This window comes from Denticeps clupeoides, chromosome 2 (assembly GCF_900700375.1).
Source record: "Denticeps clupeoides chromosome 2, fDenClu1.1, whole genome shotgun sequence".
Classification (NCBI taxonomy): Eukaryota; Metazoa; Chordata; class Actinopteri; order Clupeiformes; family Denticipitidae; genus Denticeps; species Denticeps clupeoides.
In genome coordinates, this window is record NC_041708.1 from 9099901 (window position 1) to 9123611 (window position 23711).

At 41.6% G+C, this 23711-nt stretch overlaps 1 protein-coding gene across 2 annotated transcripts in view; it reads right to left on the reverse strand.

Annotated features, from left to right (window-relative positions):
- Positions 1 to 23492, reverse strand: part of adamts14 (ADAM metallopeptidase with thrombospondin type 1 motif, 14) — a 52687-nt gene extending 29195 nt beyond the window's left edge. For both annotated transcript variants that reach the window (XM_028967929.1, XM_028967928.1), the window contains exons 1-5: positions 23285 to 23492; positions 22246 to 22631; positions 12984 to 13140; positions 10769 to 10965; positions 1633 to 1716 (exon numbers count right to left, since the gene is read on the reverse strand). In XM_028967929.1, the coding sequence (XP_028823762.1) occupies positions 1633 to 1716; positions 10769 to 10965; positions 12984 to 13140; positions 22246 to 22631; positions 23285 to 23363 (903 nt within the window). In that variant the 5' untranslated portion in view covers positions 23364 to 23492. The remainder of the gene's footprint in view (positions 1 to 1632; positions 1717 to 10768; positions 10966 to 12983; positions 13141 to 22245; positions 22632 to 23284) is intronic.
- Between the last annotated feature and the right edge of the window lie 219 nt (positions 23493 to 23711).

Here is a 23711-nt window from a genome sequence, read left to right on the forward strand (position 1 = left end):
TAGATTTATTTTTCTGTTAGTTTTAAAAATACATCTGTAGTGTAGTTTCATAGTACAATATTTCCAAAGAGGCAAATCTTCTTATTAGGGTAAAACGTACAGAGGTTGTGATTAAGCTTTGACAGGCAGGAACTTGGCCCTTCTGCATGCTTCATATCTGGTTGCTACTTCACTTTGGAGTGTCAGGATAGAGAGGTTGTGATAGTCCCATTACGACTCTGGCCAAGAACCGCAACAAATATTGTCTCTCTGGTGTCATCTGTTGGCATGTGAGACCTCTTAGTGTACCCTTAAAATTTCTGGTAGGCTGAATTCGAGCTTCATTTCACTCTTCAACATCACGGGCTGACTTGAGGTTGTCAAAAACAGGTTTGATGTGTGTACTGTCCTGCAGCAGATGGACAGGGCTATATGGACTAAAAATACTTCCCATCCATCCTCTGAGCTCCTAAATCTGATGGCCCTGGCGAGCCTGATCTCATTGATTGTTGTGTCAAAGGCTGGCACAGCCTCAGGACAGGACACTAGCACATCACAGTGAACACACACTGATGCCAACCTAGCATTGGTAAACCAAATAAACTCAAAACAAACGCTTAAAAAAACGTCAGGGAGAGCATTCAAATTGCACAATTCTAAATACATAATAAAAACACACACAAGTGCAAGGATACATTTGTATTGAATCCCCGGGCGCCTGTCATGGCTGCCCACTGCTCACTCAGGGTGATGGGTTAAATGCAGAGGACGAATTTCACTGTGTGCACCGTGTGCTGTGCTGCTGTGTATCACATATGACAATCACGGGGCAGTGGTGGCCTAGCGGTTAAGGAAACGGTCCTGTAATCAGAAGGTTGCAGGTTCGATTCCCGATCCGCCAAGGTGCCACTGAGGTGCCACTGAGCAAAGCACCATCCCCACACACTGCTCCCCGGGCGCTTGTCATGGCTTGCCCACTGCTCACTCAGGGTGATGGGTTAAATGCAGAGGACAAATTTCACTGTGTGCATCGTGTGCTGTGCTGCTGTGTATCACATGTGACAATCACTTCACTTTCACTTTCGAATTGTTTTACCTTAAAATTCACAACATCATAAACACTTATTCTGATTGTCCAAGAAGGTATCATGCCTGATAGGCAGGAAAAGCAAGCCATTGATGACCAAAATCTGAAGAGCATTGTAATAACTCACAATTGTACAATTACACTACCATTCAAAAGTTTGGACACACCTACTAAATGGTGGAAATGGAGGCTAAGATGGAGCCATTTTAAAGAATTACAAGCAAGAGACATATTTAGTATTTTCTGAGGCAGGAGAAAGTGAAGCTTGTTTGATGATTAGCATAAACCAAAAAAGGTGATTAGCATAAACCTTCAGGACTTTTGGAAAATCATCCCCGTTTTCTGACTTAAAATGGTAGAGAGAAGCCATGAGTGTAAAATTCTGCCATCACAGCAAAAGCTTCCTGCTTTGGAGACTCAAATGTTCAACTTTTTGCAACTTTTATTCAGTTTTGTTCTATATTGAAAAAAAATCATGACCCATAAATGAGTTGGTGCGTCAAAACTTTTGAGTAGTACTGCATATGCAGAATTCTTAAATACAGCTGAAATTTAATTTGTCTTACCTGTCTATAGCCAACCATTATCATGCGAACAAGCACTACGTTGATTGCCGTTCCAAGGGACTCATCGTGGTAGATCTCATCTACCTGGGAACAAGAGAAATTGTGTGAAATGTAAATGCTTCTAATCCAGTTGTTCAGGATCACATACGCAATACACAGCAAAGCACATAGTGATACAAAATGCAAAAACTGGGAACATGATTACCCAACCCTCCATGTCTGTCAAGAGAATCCAATTTAATCAGAAAATCTTTGCAGAGTTAGCAGAGACTCAAGATTCAACAAATGTTGTATTATCAGTCCACAGAGGGTTGGAAAATCATTTCACTGAAGCAATGGTGAGAAATTTAAGGCAAGACAAAACATTTTCCCCACCTTTAAATAACTAACAAGATAAATAAGCTGGTACCATAAATGTGCACACCCTTAAAGTAATGCCTTTTTGTAGCACCTTTTACATTAACTACAGTATTCAGTTTTTCGTGTTCATACCTGCCATCAATTAAAGAGACCTCGATTCAACCCAAATAAAGATCAACTGTACTCAAACTGAAGGAATTACCTCACATTTACTATAATACCTACTACAGCAAAATCCATGGTTCCCAGAGAGCTTACAAAGAATCAAAGGGATTTAATTTTTGAAATGTATCAGTCAGGGGAAGGGTACGGCACATTTCCAAATTAGGTATGTCATGGAAAAAGTAAAGAAAATATAGGATAGCAGTGACGTTGGAAGTCTCTCCTAAATACTGTAAATAGATAAGATGAGAACTGGTGAGGGAGGCTGCCAAGAGACCTACAGCAACAGCCAGTAACACTCAAAAGCAACACTCAACTGATGCTTTGCCTGTTCTCAAACATAGTAAGAATCATTTCACCTAATGGAGTTCACTTGCCTTCAATGATAACTGCTCATGATAATTAAATGGTCATCAGACCAATTCATGACATTGTGTTAAAAGTCTTTTGACATAAAATATTTTAATTAAGAAAGAGTCCTGTAAAGAAATCTTAATACGATTTTATCCTTAAGTACATTTAATGTGTAAAAGGAGGAAAGCAATCTGTATGCAGTCTGCTTCTCTATATGGAAAAATCTTACATACAGGGAGTGCAGAATTATTAGGCAAATGAGTATTTTGTCTACATCATCCTCTTCATGCATGTTGTCTTACTCCAAGCTGTATAGGCTCGAAAGTCTACTACCAATTAAGCATATTAGGTGATGTGCATCTCTGTAATGAGAAGGGGTGTGGTCTAATGACATCAACACCCTATATCAGGTGTGCATAATTATTAGGCAACTTCCTTTCCTTTGGCAAAATGGGTCAAAAGAAGGACTTGACAGGCTCAGAAAAGTCAAAAATTGCGAGATATCTTGCAGAGGGATGCAGCACTCTTAAAAATGCAAAGCTTCTGAAGCGTGATCATCGAACAATCAAGCGTTTCATTCAAAATAGTCAACAGGGTCGCAAGAAGCGTGTGGAAAAACCAAGGCGCAAAATAACTGCCCATGAACTGAGAAAAGTCAAGCGTGCAGCTGCCAAGATGCCACTTGCCACCAGTTTGGTCATATTTCAAAGCTGCAACATCACTGGAGTGCCCAAAAGCACAAGGTGTGCAATACTGAGAGACATGGCCAAGGTAAGAAAGGCTGAAAGACGACCACCACTGAACAAGACACACACAAGCTGAAACATCATGACTGGGCCAAGAAATATCTCAAGACTGATTTTTCTAAGGTTTTATGGACTGATGAAATGAGAGTGAGTCTTGATGGGCCAGATGGATGGGCCCGTGGCTGGATTGGTAAAGGGCAGAGAGCTCCAGTCCGACTCAGATGCCAAGGTGGAGGTGGAGTACTGGTTTGATCAAAGATGAGCTTGTGGGGCCTTTTTGGGTTGAGGATGGAGTCAAGCTCAACTCTCAGTCCTACTGCCAGTTTCTGGAAGACACCTTCTTCAAGCAGTGGTACAGGAAGAAGTCTGCATCCTTCAAGAAAAACATGATTTTCATGCAGGACAATGCTCCATCACACGCGTCCAAGTACTCCACAGCGTGGCTGGCAAGAAAGGGTATTAAAGAAGAAAAATTAATGACATTGCCTCCTTGTTCACCTGATCTGAACCCCATTGAGAACCTGTGGTCCATCATCAAATGTGAGATTTACAAGGAGGGAAAACAGTACACCTCTCTGAACAGTGTCTGGGAGGCTGTGGTTGCTGCTGCACGCAATGTTGATGGTGAACAGATCAAAACACTGACAGAATCCATGGATGGCAGACTTTTGAGTGTCCTTGCAAAGAAAGGTGGCTATATTGGTCGCTGATTTGTTTTTGTTTTGTTTTTGAATGTCAGAAATGTAGATTTGTGAATGTGGAGATGTTATATTGGTTTCACTGGTAAAAATAAATAATTAAAATGGGTATATATTTGATTTTTGTTAAGTTGCCTAATAATTATGCACAGTAATAGTCACCTGCACACACAGATATCCCCCTAAAATAGCTAAAAATTAAAACAAACTAAAAACTACTTCCAAAAACATTCAGCTTTGATATTAAGGGGTTTTTGGGTTCATTGAGAACATGGTTGTTGTTCAATAATAAAGTTATTCCTCAAAAATACAACTTGCCTAATAATTCTGCACTCCCTGTATTGCACTTTAAAGGAACAAGGTGAAGCATGAGGGTGCCTGTCCATGTCAAAAGTAAAGAGATATGAGCAGAGAGGTGACATGAAACCTAGTAAATGGTCTTTCAGTAGTATTCTGGTCTATTATTATGCACTTTCTGGCACACAGAGTCGATGCGAGTGTAGTATAGGGCAGGGGTCGGCAACCTTTAACACATTTGGACCCGGTTTCCACAAAAGAGAAAGCATCGGGAGCTGACTGCTCACATAGTAGATTCTATGACCAACAATAAAACATGTAAATGACAGAAAAAAGGAAAAGGTTTTAAAAAAAAAAACTCACGTCACTGATGCTGTTTTATGAAGGATGCTGACAGGAAATCAAATAACTCATCATAGGTCCTGAAAAAAAAGTTTTGAACTGTAGACTCAAGAACAGGCAGCTGAAATCTGCCAGAGCTCTGAACCATGCTGGAGATAGGCCACTCACACTGCTGCTTTCGCTGCTGCGGGCAAGAGATTTATTTTTTTTATCCCTGGGATTACTATTTGACAAGCAATCATGTGCAGTATCTTGTCAAGTCGCTGGCAGCCATTCGTGTATGACTGATGTTATGCAATTGCTGGAAAGTTAAGGCAAAAAGCGGCCTGCCATATGGCCTTAAAGAGATAGCTGAAATCGGATTCTTAAAGCTGGGGTACTGGTTTGGATTTTGTGATCAAATGAAGCTGAAAAGTTCCATATGGGCGTGTTTATATGTTTTATCTTGAACCTGACCTCCAAGCCCTTACAAGTGAGCACTGACGTAAAAAGGGCCTTCACATCATTCGTACAGAACATTTTAATTAAAAAATGTGCACTCCAGCTTGTTCAACACTACAATTATCAGCAGGGTGACAGACCAACTGTCCTTCTTCTCTGTCTGAAAAATACATGCTAAAAATGGTGCGTACAAGCAATTTACCAATTTTAACAATTTTAACTGAGGTATACCAACATGACATTGGTAATGTTACAATTTTGGTATCAAGTCTACAACAAGCGCCTATTAGTAGCTGTTTTTATCAGAAGGCCTGGTGATAACATATGTGTGTGTAGGACAAGGCCCAATAATGTCGTCATTCCAAGGCGGTGGCCCTCAAAACTTTTTTCCATTATCCCCCACTTGTCCGCACTTTGAATCAGATGACATCAAGCCCCACTGAATTTAATTCTACTCTTCCAAAACAGTGCAAGCGCCAGCCAGTCAAATCTGATTCATTGTGCACATTACCTAGCACAAGCGCCAGCCAGTCAGGGAAGTTAGAAGCTAGAAACAACAGTTTGCTGCTCCTCCAGTTATTCAGGCTGAACTGTCGAGTGAGCGTGAAACAATGATTGGTTTTTGCACCACACACCGCTAACCGCTAATTTAATGGTTCTGTTGCGTACAAACCAGGGCAGTTTTCAAGTTTGTCAAGTTTTGCTGTAATAACCTAAGGTTATTTGTCTCAGTCTTTGGTCACAGTATTGTGACAATGGCCATGTCTGAACCTCTCGCACATTGCAATTAAGACAACTGGTTGGTGGCATTGACGAGTTTCTTTTTATTCATTTTTTTTCTCTGTTAGCCCAAAAATGCACAGTGTAAAACTGCCATTAGTAATGTTAGTTAACTGCTAATGCTAACATGCTACTTTCTCACACACAAAGTGCTAAGAATGAAACTTGACATGAGATATCCTAAGAGCTTTAAGGACCCCAAAACGCAGATCACATTTAGAATAATATAATTAGACTAATATAATTTTATTTTCTAACAGATGTTTTACTTATTTTACTTCAAATGTTTATTTTTTTAAATGAAGTAATATGACAAAAGTCACCTCTTATTGTCACCATAAATGTAAAGATATGCACTGATAATGTATAGTAGGACATTTGCTATTATTAAATTATTCTTGCGTACTTGTTTGAATTGCTTCTATTATTCTCTGGATATACTGTATTGCCCAATAGGGCAAACTTGGAAGTAAAACCGTAGTCAGAGTTCCATCCATTTCCAGTTCCATTTGCTGAAGCTTTTGGCAGAGCACCTAAATATAAAGAGCATGATCATCTGCTGTTATGCAGACATCCCACTTCTCCCAGAAGCCCCAGGTGTCTATCCTCCTGACAACTGCAAATGATATGCAATAATCCAGATTTTTTTTTACAGCATGAGCATGCTCATGAAACTAACTAACCCCTTCACCTATTTTTGTTACCAAACTGAATTCTTTTTTAATCTGTCCTTATACCTTTATTTATGTATTGCCGGGTTGGATGCAAATAAAGTCTATTGCAATGCAAAATACAGTGAATGTGTGTTATTGTCATGACCCGAACTGGTCCTGGCGCTACGGGCCACGGTTTCCTGCTGTTTTTGTGTCCATTGTGTTCCTGATTAGTCTTGAGTGTTTTCACTCGTGTATAAACCTAATGTGTCTAGTCCTTGTGCATTCATTAGTTCTATCACCTAGTGAGTGTCCTGTTGTGTTCCTGTATTCTCGTAAAATCACAGAATTGTGGGTTTGCGTCCACCCTGCACTGCGCCGCCATGACAAATACTAAACTATGATATATTGCTAAATCACAACTATTTAAATGACGTTGATTCATCAGCTAAAACCAGGCCTTGATATTAGTTATTGCTAGTGTTCTCTAGTGCATCTCACTAAACTTTCATTTTCCTTTGGAACGATCACACAGATGGAACAGTGTTTTTAAATGGTTGGGAAAAAAAACTCTATATTTATGTAAACCACAATGTTCTTTGGCAGATAATAATGTCACAAACTGCAGTAAACACTGCAGGGAAATAATGGTCCAGCCATGAGGCAATTACTCCAATGGGGAGTCTACGCATAGCCATGCACCTCATAAATAAAGGCCAAAAAGTAAATAAGTCTTCCTCCAAGACTAACTACACCATAAATGTAAATGGCCAAGTTTCAAGCAGAGCAGAAAAAGACAACATACCAGGCTTCCACTGAATAAGACATGGACTCTCAGTGTTTGTACACTGTTGTCTGAAGCTTCGGGCTGAGACGGTGATTTGCGATTACAATTCTAAACAGGTTTGGAGGTTTGGATGGGGTAAACCGTCACAGACTTAAACAAGAAGGAATGCATTAAGTGCACATGCACAGAGTATTACTGCTGTAACGGCTTTTAATTTCTGTTCTGAAATTGGGCTCTGATGTTCTATGATTAATTCTGACTGGTCACAATGGAAGGTCACAAACCTGACTGCTAACTGAATAATTCAACTACATAATGTAAAATAGGATCTGTCCCCTTAACTCTTTAACCCTTATAACATTTCATTTGTTTAATAATACAAATATAACCATATTTATGATAATACATGAAACCAGTCAAAAGTTTGGACGCACCAACTCATTGTGTTTTTTACAACATAGAACAAAACTGAAGACAAATTATGAAATAACACACATGAGGTTATTTAATAAACAAAACTAATGGCAAGCAAGTTGAACATTTGAGTCTCTCCAAATCAGCCAGCTTTTGATGTGATGGCACCATCTTACACCCGTTGCTTCTCTCCACCGCCTTAAGTCAGAAAACGGGGATGATTTTCCAACAGTCCTGAAGGTTTATGCTGAACACTTTCTTTTCATTCACTCGTCTTAATGAGCATCTAATGAAGCAGCTTTTGTGTTTTCATACATACAGTACAGGCCAAAAGTTTGGACACACCTTCTCATTCAATGTTTTCTTTATTCTCATGACCATTTACATTGGTCGATTCTCACTGAAGGCATCAAAACTATGAATGAACACATGTGGAGTTATGTACTTAACAAGAAGTGGAGATCTGGACTCCACAGTCACCGGACCTGAACCCAATCGAGATGGTTTGGGGTGAGCTGGACCGCTAAACACCTCTGGGAACTCCTTCAAGACTGTTGGAAAACCATTTCAGGTGACGACCTCTTGAAGCTCATCGAGAGAATGCCAAGCGTGTGTAAAGCAGTAATCAGAGCAAAGGGTGGATATTTTGAAGAAACTAGAATATAAAACATGTTTTCAGTTATTTCACCTTTTTTTGTTAAGTACATAACTCCACATGTGTTCATTCATAGTTTACATTTACATTTACATCATTTATCAGACGCCCTTATCCAGAGCGACTTGCAATCAGTAGTTACAGGGACAGTCCTCCCCTGGAGAAACTCAGGGTTAAGTGTCTTGCTCAGGGACACAATGGTAGTAAGTAGGATTTGAACCTGGGTCTTCTATATCATAGGCGAGTGTGTTACCACTAGGCTACTACCACCCTGTTTTGATGCCTACAGTGAGAATCTACCAATGTAAATGGTCATGAAAATAAAGAAAACACATTGAATGAGCAGATGTGTCCACACCTTTGTCTGTACTGTACATAAATACACATACATACAGTACTGTGCAAAAGTTTTAGGCAGTTGTAAAAAAAATAGTGTCGTCTGTGGCTGACACACTTCCCTTGATCTTAGACTTGCACTCTTAAATTCATATCACTGATATCTTTTATATCACAAACACATATGATGATGGTATGATATAGGCACAGCTTGGCTATACACCTGCTCAGGCTGACATGGCAGGCAGCACTTTGGTGCGGAAACCAGGCTGTGTCAGTCGCACAATTCCCATTTGAAAGACCTCAAATTCCCACAAGCTTGAAGTAAGCACTGAATTCCTGGGCTGTTTAATGTTGACCTATATGACTGTGGGTAAAAAGCCTTTTATTTTTTTTCAGTTTACCTCTGATTGCTTTAAAAGCTATGGTGAATATTAAAAATGTTTCATATTATCAACTTTTTCCTATTGCAAATGTTGAACTAGAAATTTCTGCTGCGAAGGACTTTTACAGGACGTTATTTGCTCCACTGCAGGAAATTGACAGCAGTTGCACAAAGGCGGAAAATTCCGGAACTTGTTGTTGACGCTGTTGTCCATCATTGACAGTATTGGAGAAACGCCCGTGGCAAGAGATAATCAAAGCCTGGCCGCAGACAGACCTGTCGTCCTGCGTCTGGTTCCGCGGGCGCCGGCCTGAGAGCGCGTCACAGAACGCGAGCAGCTGTCGTGCCCCGCGGCCCCTGGACAGAACCCCCCCGCGGTCCGCATACTGTACCGCAGCGACAGCGAAAAACAAAACCGCTGGGAATTTTTGGTAAAATACAATACAACTGTTTTGCACTGACATCTCTACGTCGGATGATGTTCCACCTGCTTCTCGCTGACATTTACGCCCATTCTGGCCCCCCCCGGGCTGGTCTGTGCCCAGCTAAAATCTTCCATTTACATTCATTTACTAACCCAGAGTCTCTTACTGTCTCCAATTGCTCCAGTTTTCACTGTCCAGCTGAGGGGAACAAACTTCTCAGATGAAGACCTTTTAATTTATCGTATTATTACATTTGTTTTCAATTGCTTTAAAGGGCAAATAAGACACAAATTAAAACGTAAAAACATTTTGGAACTCCTTTTTAGTTTGTTGATGGCAAAATTGCTGCATAACCATAGAGTGCCAAATGGTGAAAACACTTGTTATAATTCATGATCATAATTCTATGCTTATGTTGGACCAATTTCAGACCACATCGACCAATTTGACTAAATACTTTTTTTTTTCTTAATGAAACAATGTGGACAAAAACATTACAATCCTACTCAGTGATTTTAATAGATGACTACTCACCGACTATAATGGATAAGCCTGTACATTTTCTAATTTCACCCCTATCCAAATCTAGACAGATCAATGAGCCTTTAGAAATGTATAAAAATCGAAGCTCGTGTTGCACTGTGGCACGTCCATGCACCCTACTGTGTCAAGAGGAGATGGGAAACCCAAGTCTCAATTCTGGTTTCAGGTCTCCAAGAAACTCAGTTGGTCTGATGAGGAGTTTGTACAGTTCACCATGGGTCATGTGTGTTAGTGTCAGATTTGCCCATCCACCTGCCATGCGCACCACTGCCCCAACTTCGCCCTACTTGTTCTACGGCAGCTAATCAGACCACCCCGTCACGGCCAAATCGTAACTGTTACCGAGTGAAACCAGCACCCTGTGAAAATCTGACTCGAGGGATTTACTCCCCTAATCAGCTTAAGGTGGCAGGAGCTGGTGGAACCCATAATGAACAAGCTAAACTTTCTTTTTAGTAATCCATAAACAGTCTATCGAAGGGCGAGGGGTTTTTCCCCAGTCGACTGGACCCAGACAAGCAGAACGGAAATTAGGCTCAATCACCTACTCCAAAATACAAACCAGCACTTCAGCTCTGAGTCCTTCAACACTGCATGGACACCAAACGTTACTAATCGGCACTGTATTCTGGTCGTGTGTAGGGTGGACCAGGTTTGCATGACAAAAGTGACCAAGGGTGTGAGGGTCTGCTCAGCGGCAAATGATCATCATCTAGAGGCCGTTTGGAAGTGAGAAGAAGTGGTAACAGTGAACTTACAATGTTCATGAGGGTGAGGACATAGTTCTGGACATGCTCCTTCCCGTGGAAACGCACCACTGAGTCGTCCACGGCCAGCAGGACCTCAATGTTGTATTCGTCTTTCTTAGCATGCCTGCGCTTGCGCTCCGACTCCGACAGTTTCTCCTGAATCAAGTCCAGGCTGTTGGGCAATTCAGCTATTCCAAAATCTGCCACTGGAAAACAGATGACATTGGACACATTTGATAACTATATTACCAAGAATGTTAATCTACAGTAAGAGCCCGTTTATGCTGAACATATGTACTCTTTATCAATTATTAAAAAACTTTTTTTTTTTTTTTGGTGTAGTCCAAAAGTCAAAATCTTTATAGACTCTGAACTCGAGTGACGTTGGGGGCAACATAAATAACGTAAAGTAGTATATGGAAGGTGTTGGTTGAAATGTTGAAAAATAATGTGACAATAACATTGAAATCGGAATCTTTGAACAATATTGCTGAATTATTGAACAAGGCATACATGTAATGATCATTCACACCATTGTGCCAACCGCAGGCCAACAGTCAATGGCTGTTAATTGTGAAAATGATTTATGTTCACTTATTACTGGTACAAGGAGGGTATTGCACAAATCACCGCCACGTTCACGGTATTCAAATGGCGATGTTGATTGTCCACTATCACAGTAACACTTTTTAAAAGTGATGTAATTCCCAGCATTTGACGACTATTGGTTCGATCAGTGCATCATTTATTTCTTCAAAAAATACAAAATGGGTTTTCTAATAATGAATAAAGCTGTTCATGTGAATGAACACAGCATTCCACTGGAACTGAAGACTAATGGTTGCTGATAAACTTCCTCTCTGCATGTATGAAGATTCTCCATCATTAAAAGACAGCAACAAGAGTCCTTTACAATATGAACAATGCCTGGTCTGGAGTTTTTATCCATTTGATGCAACTAACAAAAACAAGGACATTTCTAAATGACCCTAAACTTTTGAATGGTGGTACAAATTTAAATCTAGATTACACTTTTTCAGGTATATTTGTTTTTAGCAATGCTGAACTGAAATGTAATCACATTTCATAGTGTAGCTTACATGCAGTCCGTACCCAAACTGCACATGGGTACCTCAAACTGAGAGTCGCGGCACTGGCACAAGAGTCCCAAGCTAAGATTAGAGCTGTGAACAGCGTAGCATGGTGGTGCTGTACTCTTGCTGGCACCTCGCTCTCTATTACTGGCACTGGTAGAGTGTGGGTATATGGCTCGTCTATAATAACCTGCTTGTGCGCCGCACAAAAATCTAGCAGATTTTCAGATTAAATCCAGCAAAGCTTGGGATGTTGTCAGCAGTAAAATTACCATCTATTATTGTCATGCATGGCAATATAATAAAACATGTATGTATTTGTATGAAAAAAAATTATTTCAGAAAAATTGCTTTATGTTTTAAAAATAAAATAAACATAAAATGTAAAAAAATATATATATTTTACTGTGTATACCTGCAAACAAATCACACAGCTCCAAAACAAAACAGTAACACAAACAGAACACACACCAATGATTCACAACACAACTGAACCCTAAAACCCCTGGCAAAAAGGTTCATTGCCCCATTGGACAAGGCATGCTGGGTAATGACATTTAAGATTGATGTCTAAGGCTCGTCCGATTGTCAGTGGTCTAGTGAATATATGAACGTGCTGACCTCGATTTAGGCAAGATAGCATTTAGTCCATCAAATTCAGATACCCACTGATTCTTGACAGGGGGAGTGTTCACATTCATGGATGTGTCATTTGCAGTCCTCTATTTTCGTTGTTGAAAATTACACAGAAAATTACACAGAAGGTCAGATTTTGCCTTTACATTTACGGCATTTATCAGACAGCCTAATCCAGAGCAATCCAGCCTAATCCAGAGCAAATTTACAATCAGTAGTTAAAGGGACAGTTCCCTGGAGATGTTTTTGGTTAAGTGTCTTGCTCAGGGACACATTGGTAGTAAGTGGGATTTGAACCTGGGTCTTCTGGTTTACAGGTGAGTGTGTTATCCAATAGGCTACTACCACTGATCTTCAGATGACGTTCAGTTTAATCAAAGTCTACTTTGCCACCACAATGTGTGCTATGGGAGCCCATCCACATGTCCACAAACAATCGATGTGCACATACATCTACACACAAAACCAGCTGAAGCATATGAACAAGTGCCTACCTTCATTGTGGAGGTCCTCTCTTCTTTGGCCACGTTCCCTTTTAATGGCAGATCTGCGGTACACAACGTGCACACGTCCTTTTGCTTCCACTTCCTGCTGGCCCTTCTCTAAAGGTTCGATGAAAAAGTCCTCATTATCAGTGCGAATGAGGCCTGCCTGGAAGAAAAGCATGCCATGCACATTAGTTCCCTATGGCATGCAACAACCATAAATATCTACAACATGAAGTTTGACAATTCGCTCACTATCCGTAACTGCTTAATCTACTGTATGGTTACCAGTGTCAGAGCCCATCTAGTCAAATTGCTGCATGCTTTAATAAATTAATGGCACTTAATTCACGTCTCAACATTTACATTTACTTTTACAGCATTTATCAGACGCCCTTATCCAGAGCGACTTACAATCAGTATTACAGGGACAGTCTCCCTGGAGCAATTTAGGGTTAAGTGTCTTGCTCAGGGACACAATGGTAGTAAGTGGGATAGGCGAGTGTGTTACCCACTAGGCTACTACCACCACTACCACCCCAACACAGAACTACTTGGATTAGTTACTGTAACGTTTTATTACTGTAGTTGTTACTGCTTAAAATAACAATATTACAGTCATGCCCAACACTGCTTATGACTATTAACACCAATGACAATAAAATGGATTGCTTTTAATGGGAGATGCTTCTTTATTAAAGATAAAGAAGCAAGAAAGAACATCCATAAGCCTCTTTGAAAGTATGCATATTTCTGGAGGTCCACCCAGGATCATTTTTTGAAACATAGATCAGCTGGGCTAAACATAAAGGTAAACTCAAACGCTCCATGCATTTTTAAAAGAACATCAGACAGCCTTTCTTTATTTTTTCTTTGGGAGAGACGGGGAATGATGCTCAGAGGACGTGACTCATTTTTGATCTTGGACCAGGAAATGCAGAACGGGAAACGGCCAAATTCCTCCTCTGTGGTGTTCTCTCTGGGCAGCGACTCTGGGGTGAACTCGGGTAGTCTGGGCAGGATGTCTACACCAGCTCCCAAGCCAAACATCTGGGAGGCACAGGGCAGCCTCAGCCAAGAACGTGAACGATCCACCTGACTCCAGAGGGATCTGGTTCTTTCTCATTGGAAGTTCATCATTCCCTCTTCTTCAAGCATCGAAGGCAGGAACGTTTTCACCTCTTCTGCCTGGCAGGTTGCAATCACTTCTGGCTGATAAGTAGAACATCCCAGACTCGAGATGTGCTATCACCTACCTCCACATGGCACTTTAAATAATGCTGTCAATCAATACAGTTGACATGGGGCTTCCATGAAAATGACCTACACAGCCCAAGGACACTTCTGGAAAAACAGTACATTACCTAAGACCTATCATCAACATACAAATCAACAAAAACCAGAGCTCTCGGTATTCCTGACATGTGGCATGAAGGTAAATATATCTCACAGCGAAGCTCACATATACACAAAATTCCACAGGAGCCGACTACAGACTTTGAGGGGGGATATTTATATAGATATGGGGATTGACTTTTCTCAGTGCACGCTGTTCACACTTCCCAGTCACGTTCTCTAGAGCCAGAGATCTGAGTCTAACTAAATCAATGCGCCCAGTAGACATACGGGAACCAAAACAATCACAATTCAAAATGGGATTCTTTGCAAGTATTTTAAACTTCCATCTATAATTATTCCATAATCAATTTGGGGAAAATTACTTTGCACTCTTCATAACTGGGATTAATAGGAATATTAAAGGTCCTTTCTGAACAGTTATAAGTTTATATTGAAATTATATATAAGTTGTGGTATTAACCAGTCAGCCTTTTATGTGAAAATACATTTGCCATTTTTGTGTGGGTACTATGTGAATAAAACAGTGTGTATTTTGAGAGTATTATTTTACAAATATCTGTAAATACAACCATTTTATTCAATGGCAGAATTGAAGATATATTGAAGAAATATTGAAGTAACACACCTGGTTACCAGTGTGGACTGCATGCATATATGTCTTTATGAGGCCTTCATGGATGAACCAGGCCTTAGTCCACAATGCAAACACTGCAGTAGGACGCTGAGATCTCTGCTCTCGCCCTCAAAAGTTCAACCTGCAATTTCAGCCAGATTGTTCGGTAACATGCAATTTGCAGTAAGAGGCATGTGCTCTGTTTGATCTAAACAGCTTTTTGAAGAACAGCTCTGCTGTTTTGTTCTTTCACTGGGGACATGGAAAGCCTGTGTATGCCACCCAGAGAGGAACTCAAACAATACCTAATATTTGAATCTCAAATATGTATTAAATCTGACCTGTGGAAGCATTTCTAAAAAGAAAAATGTAAATTGCCTAAGGGTGCTTTCACACCTTAGTATGAATCAGTCGGTGAGTTTGTAACACATACGAACTCTCTCGCTCTGCTTAATGGTCAGATGTGTGACTGTGGGAACAACAAAAGGAAATACTAGGGCTGAACAATTAATCTAATTGCAATTGCAATGTCAGATCGTGCCAACGTTATATGACGTTACAACAACAGCCCGGGTAGGAATAGATATGGAGTCATGCAAAGGTGAACAGGTAGTCAAAATGCGATATGACAAATTTTGTAACTAAGGCCTGAAATGTCCCAATTATTTAGTACATAATTCTTAAAATGTACTTGTTTTGGAGTGATTTGCATTGATTTAAAGAGTTTTTGTTGCTATGCAAGTAAGCTGCATATTGATCTCAATAAACACAATTTGACCTTTTTCCCAAATTGTGCAGCCCTAGTGAACACAGGAAGTAGATGTTCTTTTACGGTGCACACACTGTAGACCAAACAAACTGCAACAAGTGGAGGAAACAAACTAGAGTTTGATTCAAATGGACTACAGCCCGTTGGTGTGAAAGTGCCCTTAAATAACAGAGCACTTGGAATGTGCACACCATGAAAAGTGCCTTGGGAGAAGTGTGTGGCGGTTCAAGCTTTGAACCCGCAAACCTTTGGTTATCATTCCAATTGCTGAGCCACTAGGCCACCACAACCCATGAACAGTGGAAGTAAAACTAAAATACTGCATCCATCTAGTGACTTGAACCTGGTTTTAAAATGTATAGGTTCTTCTGTTGCCCATGGTACATTAAGCATGCACAAAGTGACATGAAAAAAAGGGTTTTCTAACCCTGGTCCTGGAGGAATATCTGCCAAACCTACCCTACCTAGGCTCAGGTATTTCGTAATGCCCAAATAATAAGTGTGGCAGGTTGTGAAGTCATGCAGTTACAGCATTTAGCAGACACCCTTATCCACAGTTGCTAAAGGGACAGTCTTCCAGGAGCAACTCAGGGTCAAGTATCTTGCTGGTAGTAAGTGGGGTTCGAACCCGGGTCTTCTGGTTCAAAAGCAAGATTCTTACCAACTAGGCTACTACCACCCTGTGGGTTGGAATGAACAAATACAGCCAAACATTCCTCCAGGATCAAGGTTGGGCACCTTAAACAATGCAAGGGTATGTTCAACCCTCCTGAAAAGTTGAGTCTGTAAGTTCTTGTTGGGCTGTTCTGTGTATGGACACACCCAGAAATGCACTATTGTTCTTGCCCTGGTGTGTTCTTTACATGTTCCCGCTTTGAACATGAGCACTACTGTACAATACATATTAAGTTCAACTTAATAACTAATAATATTGCATGCTTCTCTGTGAAAATCGCTCATAGAGAGAATTCAAAATTAATCAATTTCCAATTTCATCAATCCATTTCATTGACCAATTTTCACTCATAGTGGTGATTTATGAACGCATTTGAAGAATAATGTTATTCTCTGCATGCAGCATTATTTTGTATTTCTCTGCATGCAACATTAAAAGTCACCGTGAGGCAAAATAGACCAATCCAGCATTAGCGGTTTCCACTGAATAAATTGACTTTTTGTCTGCATAAGTATACAACAATGCAATGTGTGTTGTTAACAGCCACTGCACATGGATTCGGTGCCATCGCAGCCATTGCTCAACTCAGAACAGAACAATGAGGGGATGGCTCATTTAGAGGCCGCAGCATTGTTCTCCTATTGTTCTTTCCTTTTATTCTTACTGACATTTCGACTGCATGATGAGCGTGATCCCATCGCCTTTCTGCTTTGGGTGACCCCTTGGGTGGCATCACCTCCCAAAATACATATGTACATGCAATATAAATAGGACACATTTTGTGTATCAGCCATCAGGTTAAGAATACCAGAGGGCAGAGATCACGTCCCTGTATGCCACTGGCAGAGCACCAGAATAACGTAATCCCAGTGGGCTACAACAGGCACCATTCTTTCACGAAGGGCTTAGGGAATGGACCAGTCGCAGCAGCATACAGTAAAATAAGATGGCAGAGACTGCTGGGTGACTATAAATGGAATATGGTTCTTTTGTTGCAATTCAATTATTCCAATTAGGTTCTCTGCTCCGTTCACTTGTCTCTTGCTTATCAATTATTCACTGGCTCTAAAAAGCCATTCAATAAACTCTACAACAAAATGTTCTACTATTAACAGTGTATTGACTCATTCTCTTGTCTCACGTAGAGCTCTCAACACCAGTCATGGAAAATCACTTCTCTATACATATCTGAAAAAAAAAAAACGAAGAACCAAGAATACTTTTCAAAAAGGAAAAAAGAAGCAAGCACAGACATGTCTTTGTTTATGTTGGCAAGGGTTTCAGGGAGACACGTCGGCTTTTTTTTCCCTGGATGAAGCAGCCGTTACTCAGCCATGACCTAACAGGAACTCCGGTGAAGGAAGGTCTTGGAGTTTAACATCACCTTTAATTAACCGTTCAGCCATTTTTAGACATTATTTCCTTTTTTTTTTTTTTTACATGCCCTTCCACTCAGCACAAGGACAATGAACTCAATAGAGCACAATGGGGTCAATGCATTATGAAATGTGCATATTTCGATACATTTTTGGGAACAACAGTTCTTTTGTGGACACGTCTGTGCAATGCATAATCTGGGAATGCAATAAGAAACATTGTAATAACTTAGGCAATATAGGTGCTTTGTTGCTGCTTTTTGTACTTCATTGAATCTTCAATTAATTTTTGTTTTCCATCTTAAAGAAATGAATTAAAACATTTTCTGATAAAATAAAAATGTATGTAATGACTAAGCAAATATTAGCACACCAAATGCTGCTTTTCATGTACATAATTTGATTTAATTTAATAGAACAAAAATTTGTACATGAATATGGAGACATTTAATTAAAAATGGACAACAATTTAATCAGCCACAGGGTAATGAATAAATGTGTCAGGCATTTACATTTTACATTTAGAGCATTTACCAGACGCCCTTATCCAGAGCTACTTACAATCAGTAGTTACAGGGACAGTCCCGCCCTGGAGCAACTTAGGGTTAAGTGTCTTGCTCAGGGACACAATGGTAGTAAGTGGGATTTGAACCTGGGTCTTCTGGTTCATAGTCGAGTGTGTTACCCACTAGGCTACTACCACCCCATTGGCACCTAATTTTATGAAAACTATGCATTTGCATCATTGCTTGTCTTGAATCAGTACACAACCGGCGGGGCCTGCTGAGATCCAGGTGTGAACCCTCCACATAGAGGAAGCACAGGACCCAACAATTGTCACTGCGCATGATTTCGACCTGAGGGGACTGTCATGTATTTGACAATAATTTCGGCGCTAATGATGGAATTTATACCCATAACAAGAAATGGTAGAAAGCCTCCCCAGCACCAGCAGTGCAGAGATCGGTGATGGAAAATGAAAAAGAAAAAAACGATCAACAGCTGATCAATAAGAAGCTCCCACGTTTGTTAGCCGGCTCAGTGAGAAAAGAAGAACAGATGCCGCGTGGCGCACTAATAACTGCGAGACCTACAACCGACTACATGCGAGCGCATGGAGCGACGAGCGGGGATCAATAACCCCCCGCGGCGAGCATCAGGCAGGAGGCAGACGAGGTCATTAATCCAACCTTCAGAGCTCCAGAGTTCGCTTCGCCTCCTTCTGGTCTCTGCTGAGCCTCGCAGATTTGCAGCCACGGGCCGAGAGCGAGAGAGAGAGAGAGAGAGAGAGAGAGAGAGAGTGCCGGAAGCGTCAGTCTGTGATAAAAGGAAGAACGATGGGAATTTGGAGCGCGGAGCAGGCGGGTCGGCCAGCTTTCATAACTCGGTGTATCTGCGCTTGGCATGCTCTCTTTTTGTCAGGGTCTGTCAGCACAGTGGCCCACGTTTGATGTAGTGGGAGTGGGGGGCATTTCGAGCGGCCAAGGTCACAGCCCGAAAGATAGTGTGAGGCTGACAACGAAAGTGAAAAGTGTTCCTTTATATAGATTCGATTCATTCTTTCTATTTCTACCATTTTTTACTTTTATTTTAAATAGCTTTACCACTTCCAGCTGCAACAACTGTATGAAGGCCAATCAATACATTCCTCTTTTGTCTAGAGAGAATTCAATAATATGCCATAATTATTGTATTGGTCATCCTTGTGCCACCAAAACGACCCAGATCTACTGAGGCACTATGTAAAGGTCCCGTAAGGATCCTGGACAATTCAGAGGTGCCACCGTGGAATGCATGACGAGGTACGTTTAGATAGGTGGTACGTGTCACAGTAACATTCAAATGGACGCAGGACGGAAGGTTTTCCAGCAGAACACTGGCCAAAGTGTCAAACTGTCTGTACCAGCTTGCCTTCTTTGCACAGGTCTTTTGTAAAATTGGCTGCCACCAACAAGTCCTGGGTGCCATGACCCTGTTACTGGCTCATTCACTGACCTTCCATTACATACTGGGAACACCACTCAAGACCTGCTGTTTTGGAGACATTCTGAACCAGGTGATCTGAACCCGCATTTGGCCCTTGAGAAACGTTCCACAGGTCCTCACTCTCTTCCTGCTTAAAAAACACACCATCTAAAAGGCAGAACTTGCTGCCTAATCCACCCATTGACAGGAGCCACAGTGGTTTTAATGTAGTGGCCATTACTCTCTAGTTTGCAATCACGCTTTGCTGTTGTAATTTATAACATATATTATAATAAATCTAAAAAAACATGATCAGAAGATAATGGACAGCAATAATTTTTTACACAAAGATGTCTGACACTGGACTTCGGCAGAGTGACGGCAGCTGTGGACACGCGTAACAAAATAGTGCTTGTCCTCAAAAAATGAGGAAACACCTTGTATTATTTGAGTGGCTGCACCCCGACCTCGGACTGGCCACAGACAGAGAAACGCACTGTCCCCGCTCCACTGTAATTACCTCGGAGAGAAATCAATGTCTGTTTAATGAATGATTTCATTGTGCACTGACGTGTCCGCAGAACAGAGGTGGTCTATGCTGCGCCCGCCTCGGAAATCAGCTTTTACTGATAGAGGTATTGAATACCCCAGAAAAAGCAAAAGCAATTTCTCATTTCGAGGAAAAGGGCCAGCCTTGTGGCGGGTTAAGACATTGAAACCGGCCCACGGGGTCATGCAAATTTCATTTAAAAAAAAAAGGTGTGAATAACAGCAGGTGAGATTTAATGAAGTTCTTGTAACCAACAGTCAAATTCAAAGTGTCAGAATAGACTTTCTAGGTCTATGTTTAGATTAAATAAAGTCCAGTCTAGAACATTCATGAGTGTTTAATTGCATAATTGTGAGTACATTTGCATACGACATATAAAAACCTACCACTAGCAACAAAATATACCCTCAATAAAACAATGTGAATCAAATTTTGCCTTTCTTTGACTCTTTGAAGGGACTTTTTCTACATTCTGGTCCTCACAAAACACATACACGTTGCGCTTCCTTTAACCTTCATATTGTGCAAACCGAAACTATTAATAGAAAATACACCTGTAAAAAAAAAATTTAATAAAAAAATAAAGAGTTAAAAGAGATAAAAAAAATAGCGCTTGCATTACATTACATTTTTCTAGCGATTTGAAAAAGGCCTATTTCACAAAAAGACAATGGAAGGGGTTCACTTTTCCATAATAGCTACCAAACATGCCTGCTATACCTTCTATCTGAAATCACGATGGCTGTAACAAAAATACGCCTGTCAATATCTATCGGGTTCAAAGCGTCCACAATTCTTAGAATGTCTTGTCTACATTTCTTTTTCTTTCCATAGCATCATTCCCATTTTGAAAATATTGCTTTAGATTTGTGCAAATCTGTAGCAGAAATGCATCTGCACGCCAGTGCACAAAGGGCGAGCCCAACAGATCCCAAAAGGGTCAAAGTTCATAAGAAATTCAATGGATAGATTTGCTGGTCAGACCGTGTTGGGGCGTGACAGTGGGCGCGGCACTCCTTTTCTAATGCCTAAAGCATGTCATACGCTGTGGTCTACAGACTCCCCACATGGTTCTATAATTATTATTCCATTATTGAACCGTGAACAACAGTTTTCAAAAGCAAATCTCTGAGCGAGTGAGTTAGAAGGAAAGAGGAAACATCCACAGGATATTCCTCTGACAGAAAATTTGATAAGTTATGACCCATGGCCTCTCGAAAAGTGAGGAGCCATGTGTGCATTCGGATGAGCTGAGACGAGATGTCACTCATGGCGGCTACACAAACACACTGTATTTCATGCTTTTGATAGGCAGACGGTCAACTGGCGGTTCCGGAGCCGCGCGCTCGTGTAATAACTAGTAATAAATAGGTAATAATTGCTGTGGCAGGTGGTGCCTTCGGGGCTTTCCACCACCATGGACTAGTGTTTGTGCGTGGGGGAGGCGGCGAGAGACAGAGAGGCCGTATAGGCGCTCGACATCACAATGAAAACGCATCTGCTTCACATGTGCAGCTTACATAAGTGATGGAAAAATGGTAACTGCAGCCATGTGTCCCCGCCGTGGGACGCGGTGGTAGCCAAAAAGTCTATTCTCTATTCGGACTTAAATAGCCCTATCTTCGTAGTGCTGTAACAGACATAGCGCTTGGGACATGTTCATTAATTCAGCAGGTTTAAAACAGCTTGCCAGTTCATTTTATCTTTGGAGAAGAGGGAATAATCCCAGCCGTTTTCTGTCACCGGGAATATTTTTCTAGGCTAAATTTAAAACGGTCGGGGCCTGCCGCCAGGACACACCCCACGTCCTCATTCCGGACGACTTAAACTGACACCCATCAATGCATCACACACGTGATCGTGCAACAATTTGATAAGTATTTAATAGCTGTGACAACAATATAAATAATAGAGAAGGACCAGGCCCGGTGACACCACAGCAGTACACTTTGGGGCTACTTACCAGCCCGTCACAATTGCTAATGGCCACCGAAGCCTGTGGCATGTCGGTTACATCACCGGTGAAGATGCAGTCCCCATGAATGCGCTCCTTGGTCTGTGCTCGGAAGTCCTCCTGCCACTCCACAGACGCGCCCGGGGCCACCAGCCTCCTGTTGGTCCTCAGGCGCAAGTGCAGCTCTTTCCCAAAAACGGTGACGTTGAAAAACAAGTGCTGGGCTTTAGGGGCCGCCGGGGCCGGGGCCGGCGCGGCACGGGCCACGCGCCTCCTTCCGGCGCTGCCGGTGTTTCCAGCCGCGGCCGACAGCACATGAGAAATGTAGCGGCCACGAGAGTCCGTGCTGATCGGGACAATGAGGCCATATTCACTCAACTTTCCAGAAAGGCTGGCTGGTGGGGAAGAAAAAAGTCAGACAAAGTCAACCGCAAACAACATCAACACTGCATACTGTATCGTATTGTATCTGTTTTGCTTACATTCATATTTAACGATTAAAATGGCAGAAATTCTGTTCTGTGCATGCAGAATGTGCTATTTCAGAAAAAAAAAAAAGTGGTTGTTGTTGACCTCGACTCACCAGACCCAATGATGTTCATATTCATTTCTTTGCACAAGGATCAGTCGGGCAAAAGCAAATACTAGTATATGTATTTTGCATATGAAAAAAAATGGACATGTAATGTATAGCAATGTTTTGTATTTCACACTTTGCACGAAAAATAACTTTTTTGCAGTGTGCGTGTGCATTTATATGCATATGTATAGGTATATCTATAGATTTTTTTTGCAGTTGCTCTTGAACTGCCAGTTAATGCACCAAATTCCACATTCTATGCACTGGACTACCAGCAATGTTGCATGTGTCACTTTCCAAAGTCCTCCGATCTGAATGTGATCTCATTCATTCATCCCAAATCCTCTAGCAGCATATGCAATATGCTAATGAAGAGACGGTGACTTGCCCGCACCCCGACGATCGCTTTTTTTTTTTTTAATGACTATTACAAAAAAAATGTAAAAGTTACAAAAGTTGGAAACTTACCGCGCGCCTGTGCGACGTGCCTGAAATCCAGCGATATTAAGGCGACCGAGCAGGAGAGCATGAAATATACATAATCCATAGCGGGCCCCGGAGAGAGAGACACCGGCGACCTCCTCGGTCCGGCCGGAGCGCGACTTTCTCGCTCTTTGTCGTGAACTTCGCGACTTTCCAACTTCCCCCCGGCAGCGCGTCATGAGCACAGCTCCCCTCTTCCCCGGCGCGGCGTGCAGAAAGCGAGAAAAACGCGGCGCCGTCGCCGACGGGGGGGGGGGGGTCCTGTACGGTCCCGTCCTCGGGGGGGGGGGGGGGGGCCGCCGGTGACGACGACTTTTCCGGCGGGTCGAGACGGTGGCGGGGCGTCGGTTCTCGGCGTGACGAATCGCCACGAGAGAGGACTTGTTTTTTTTTGTTTTTTTTTTTTAATTAT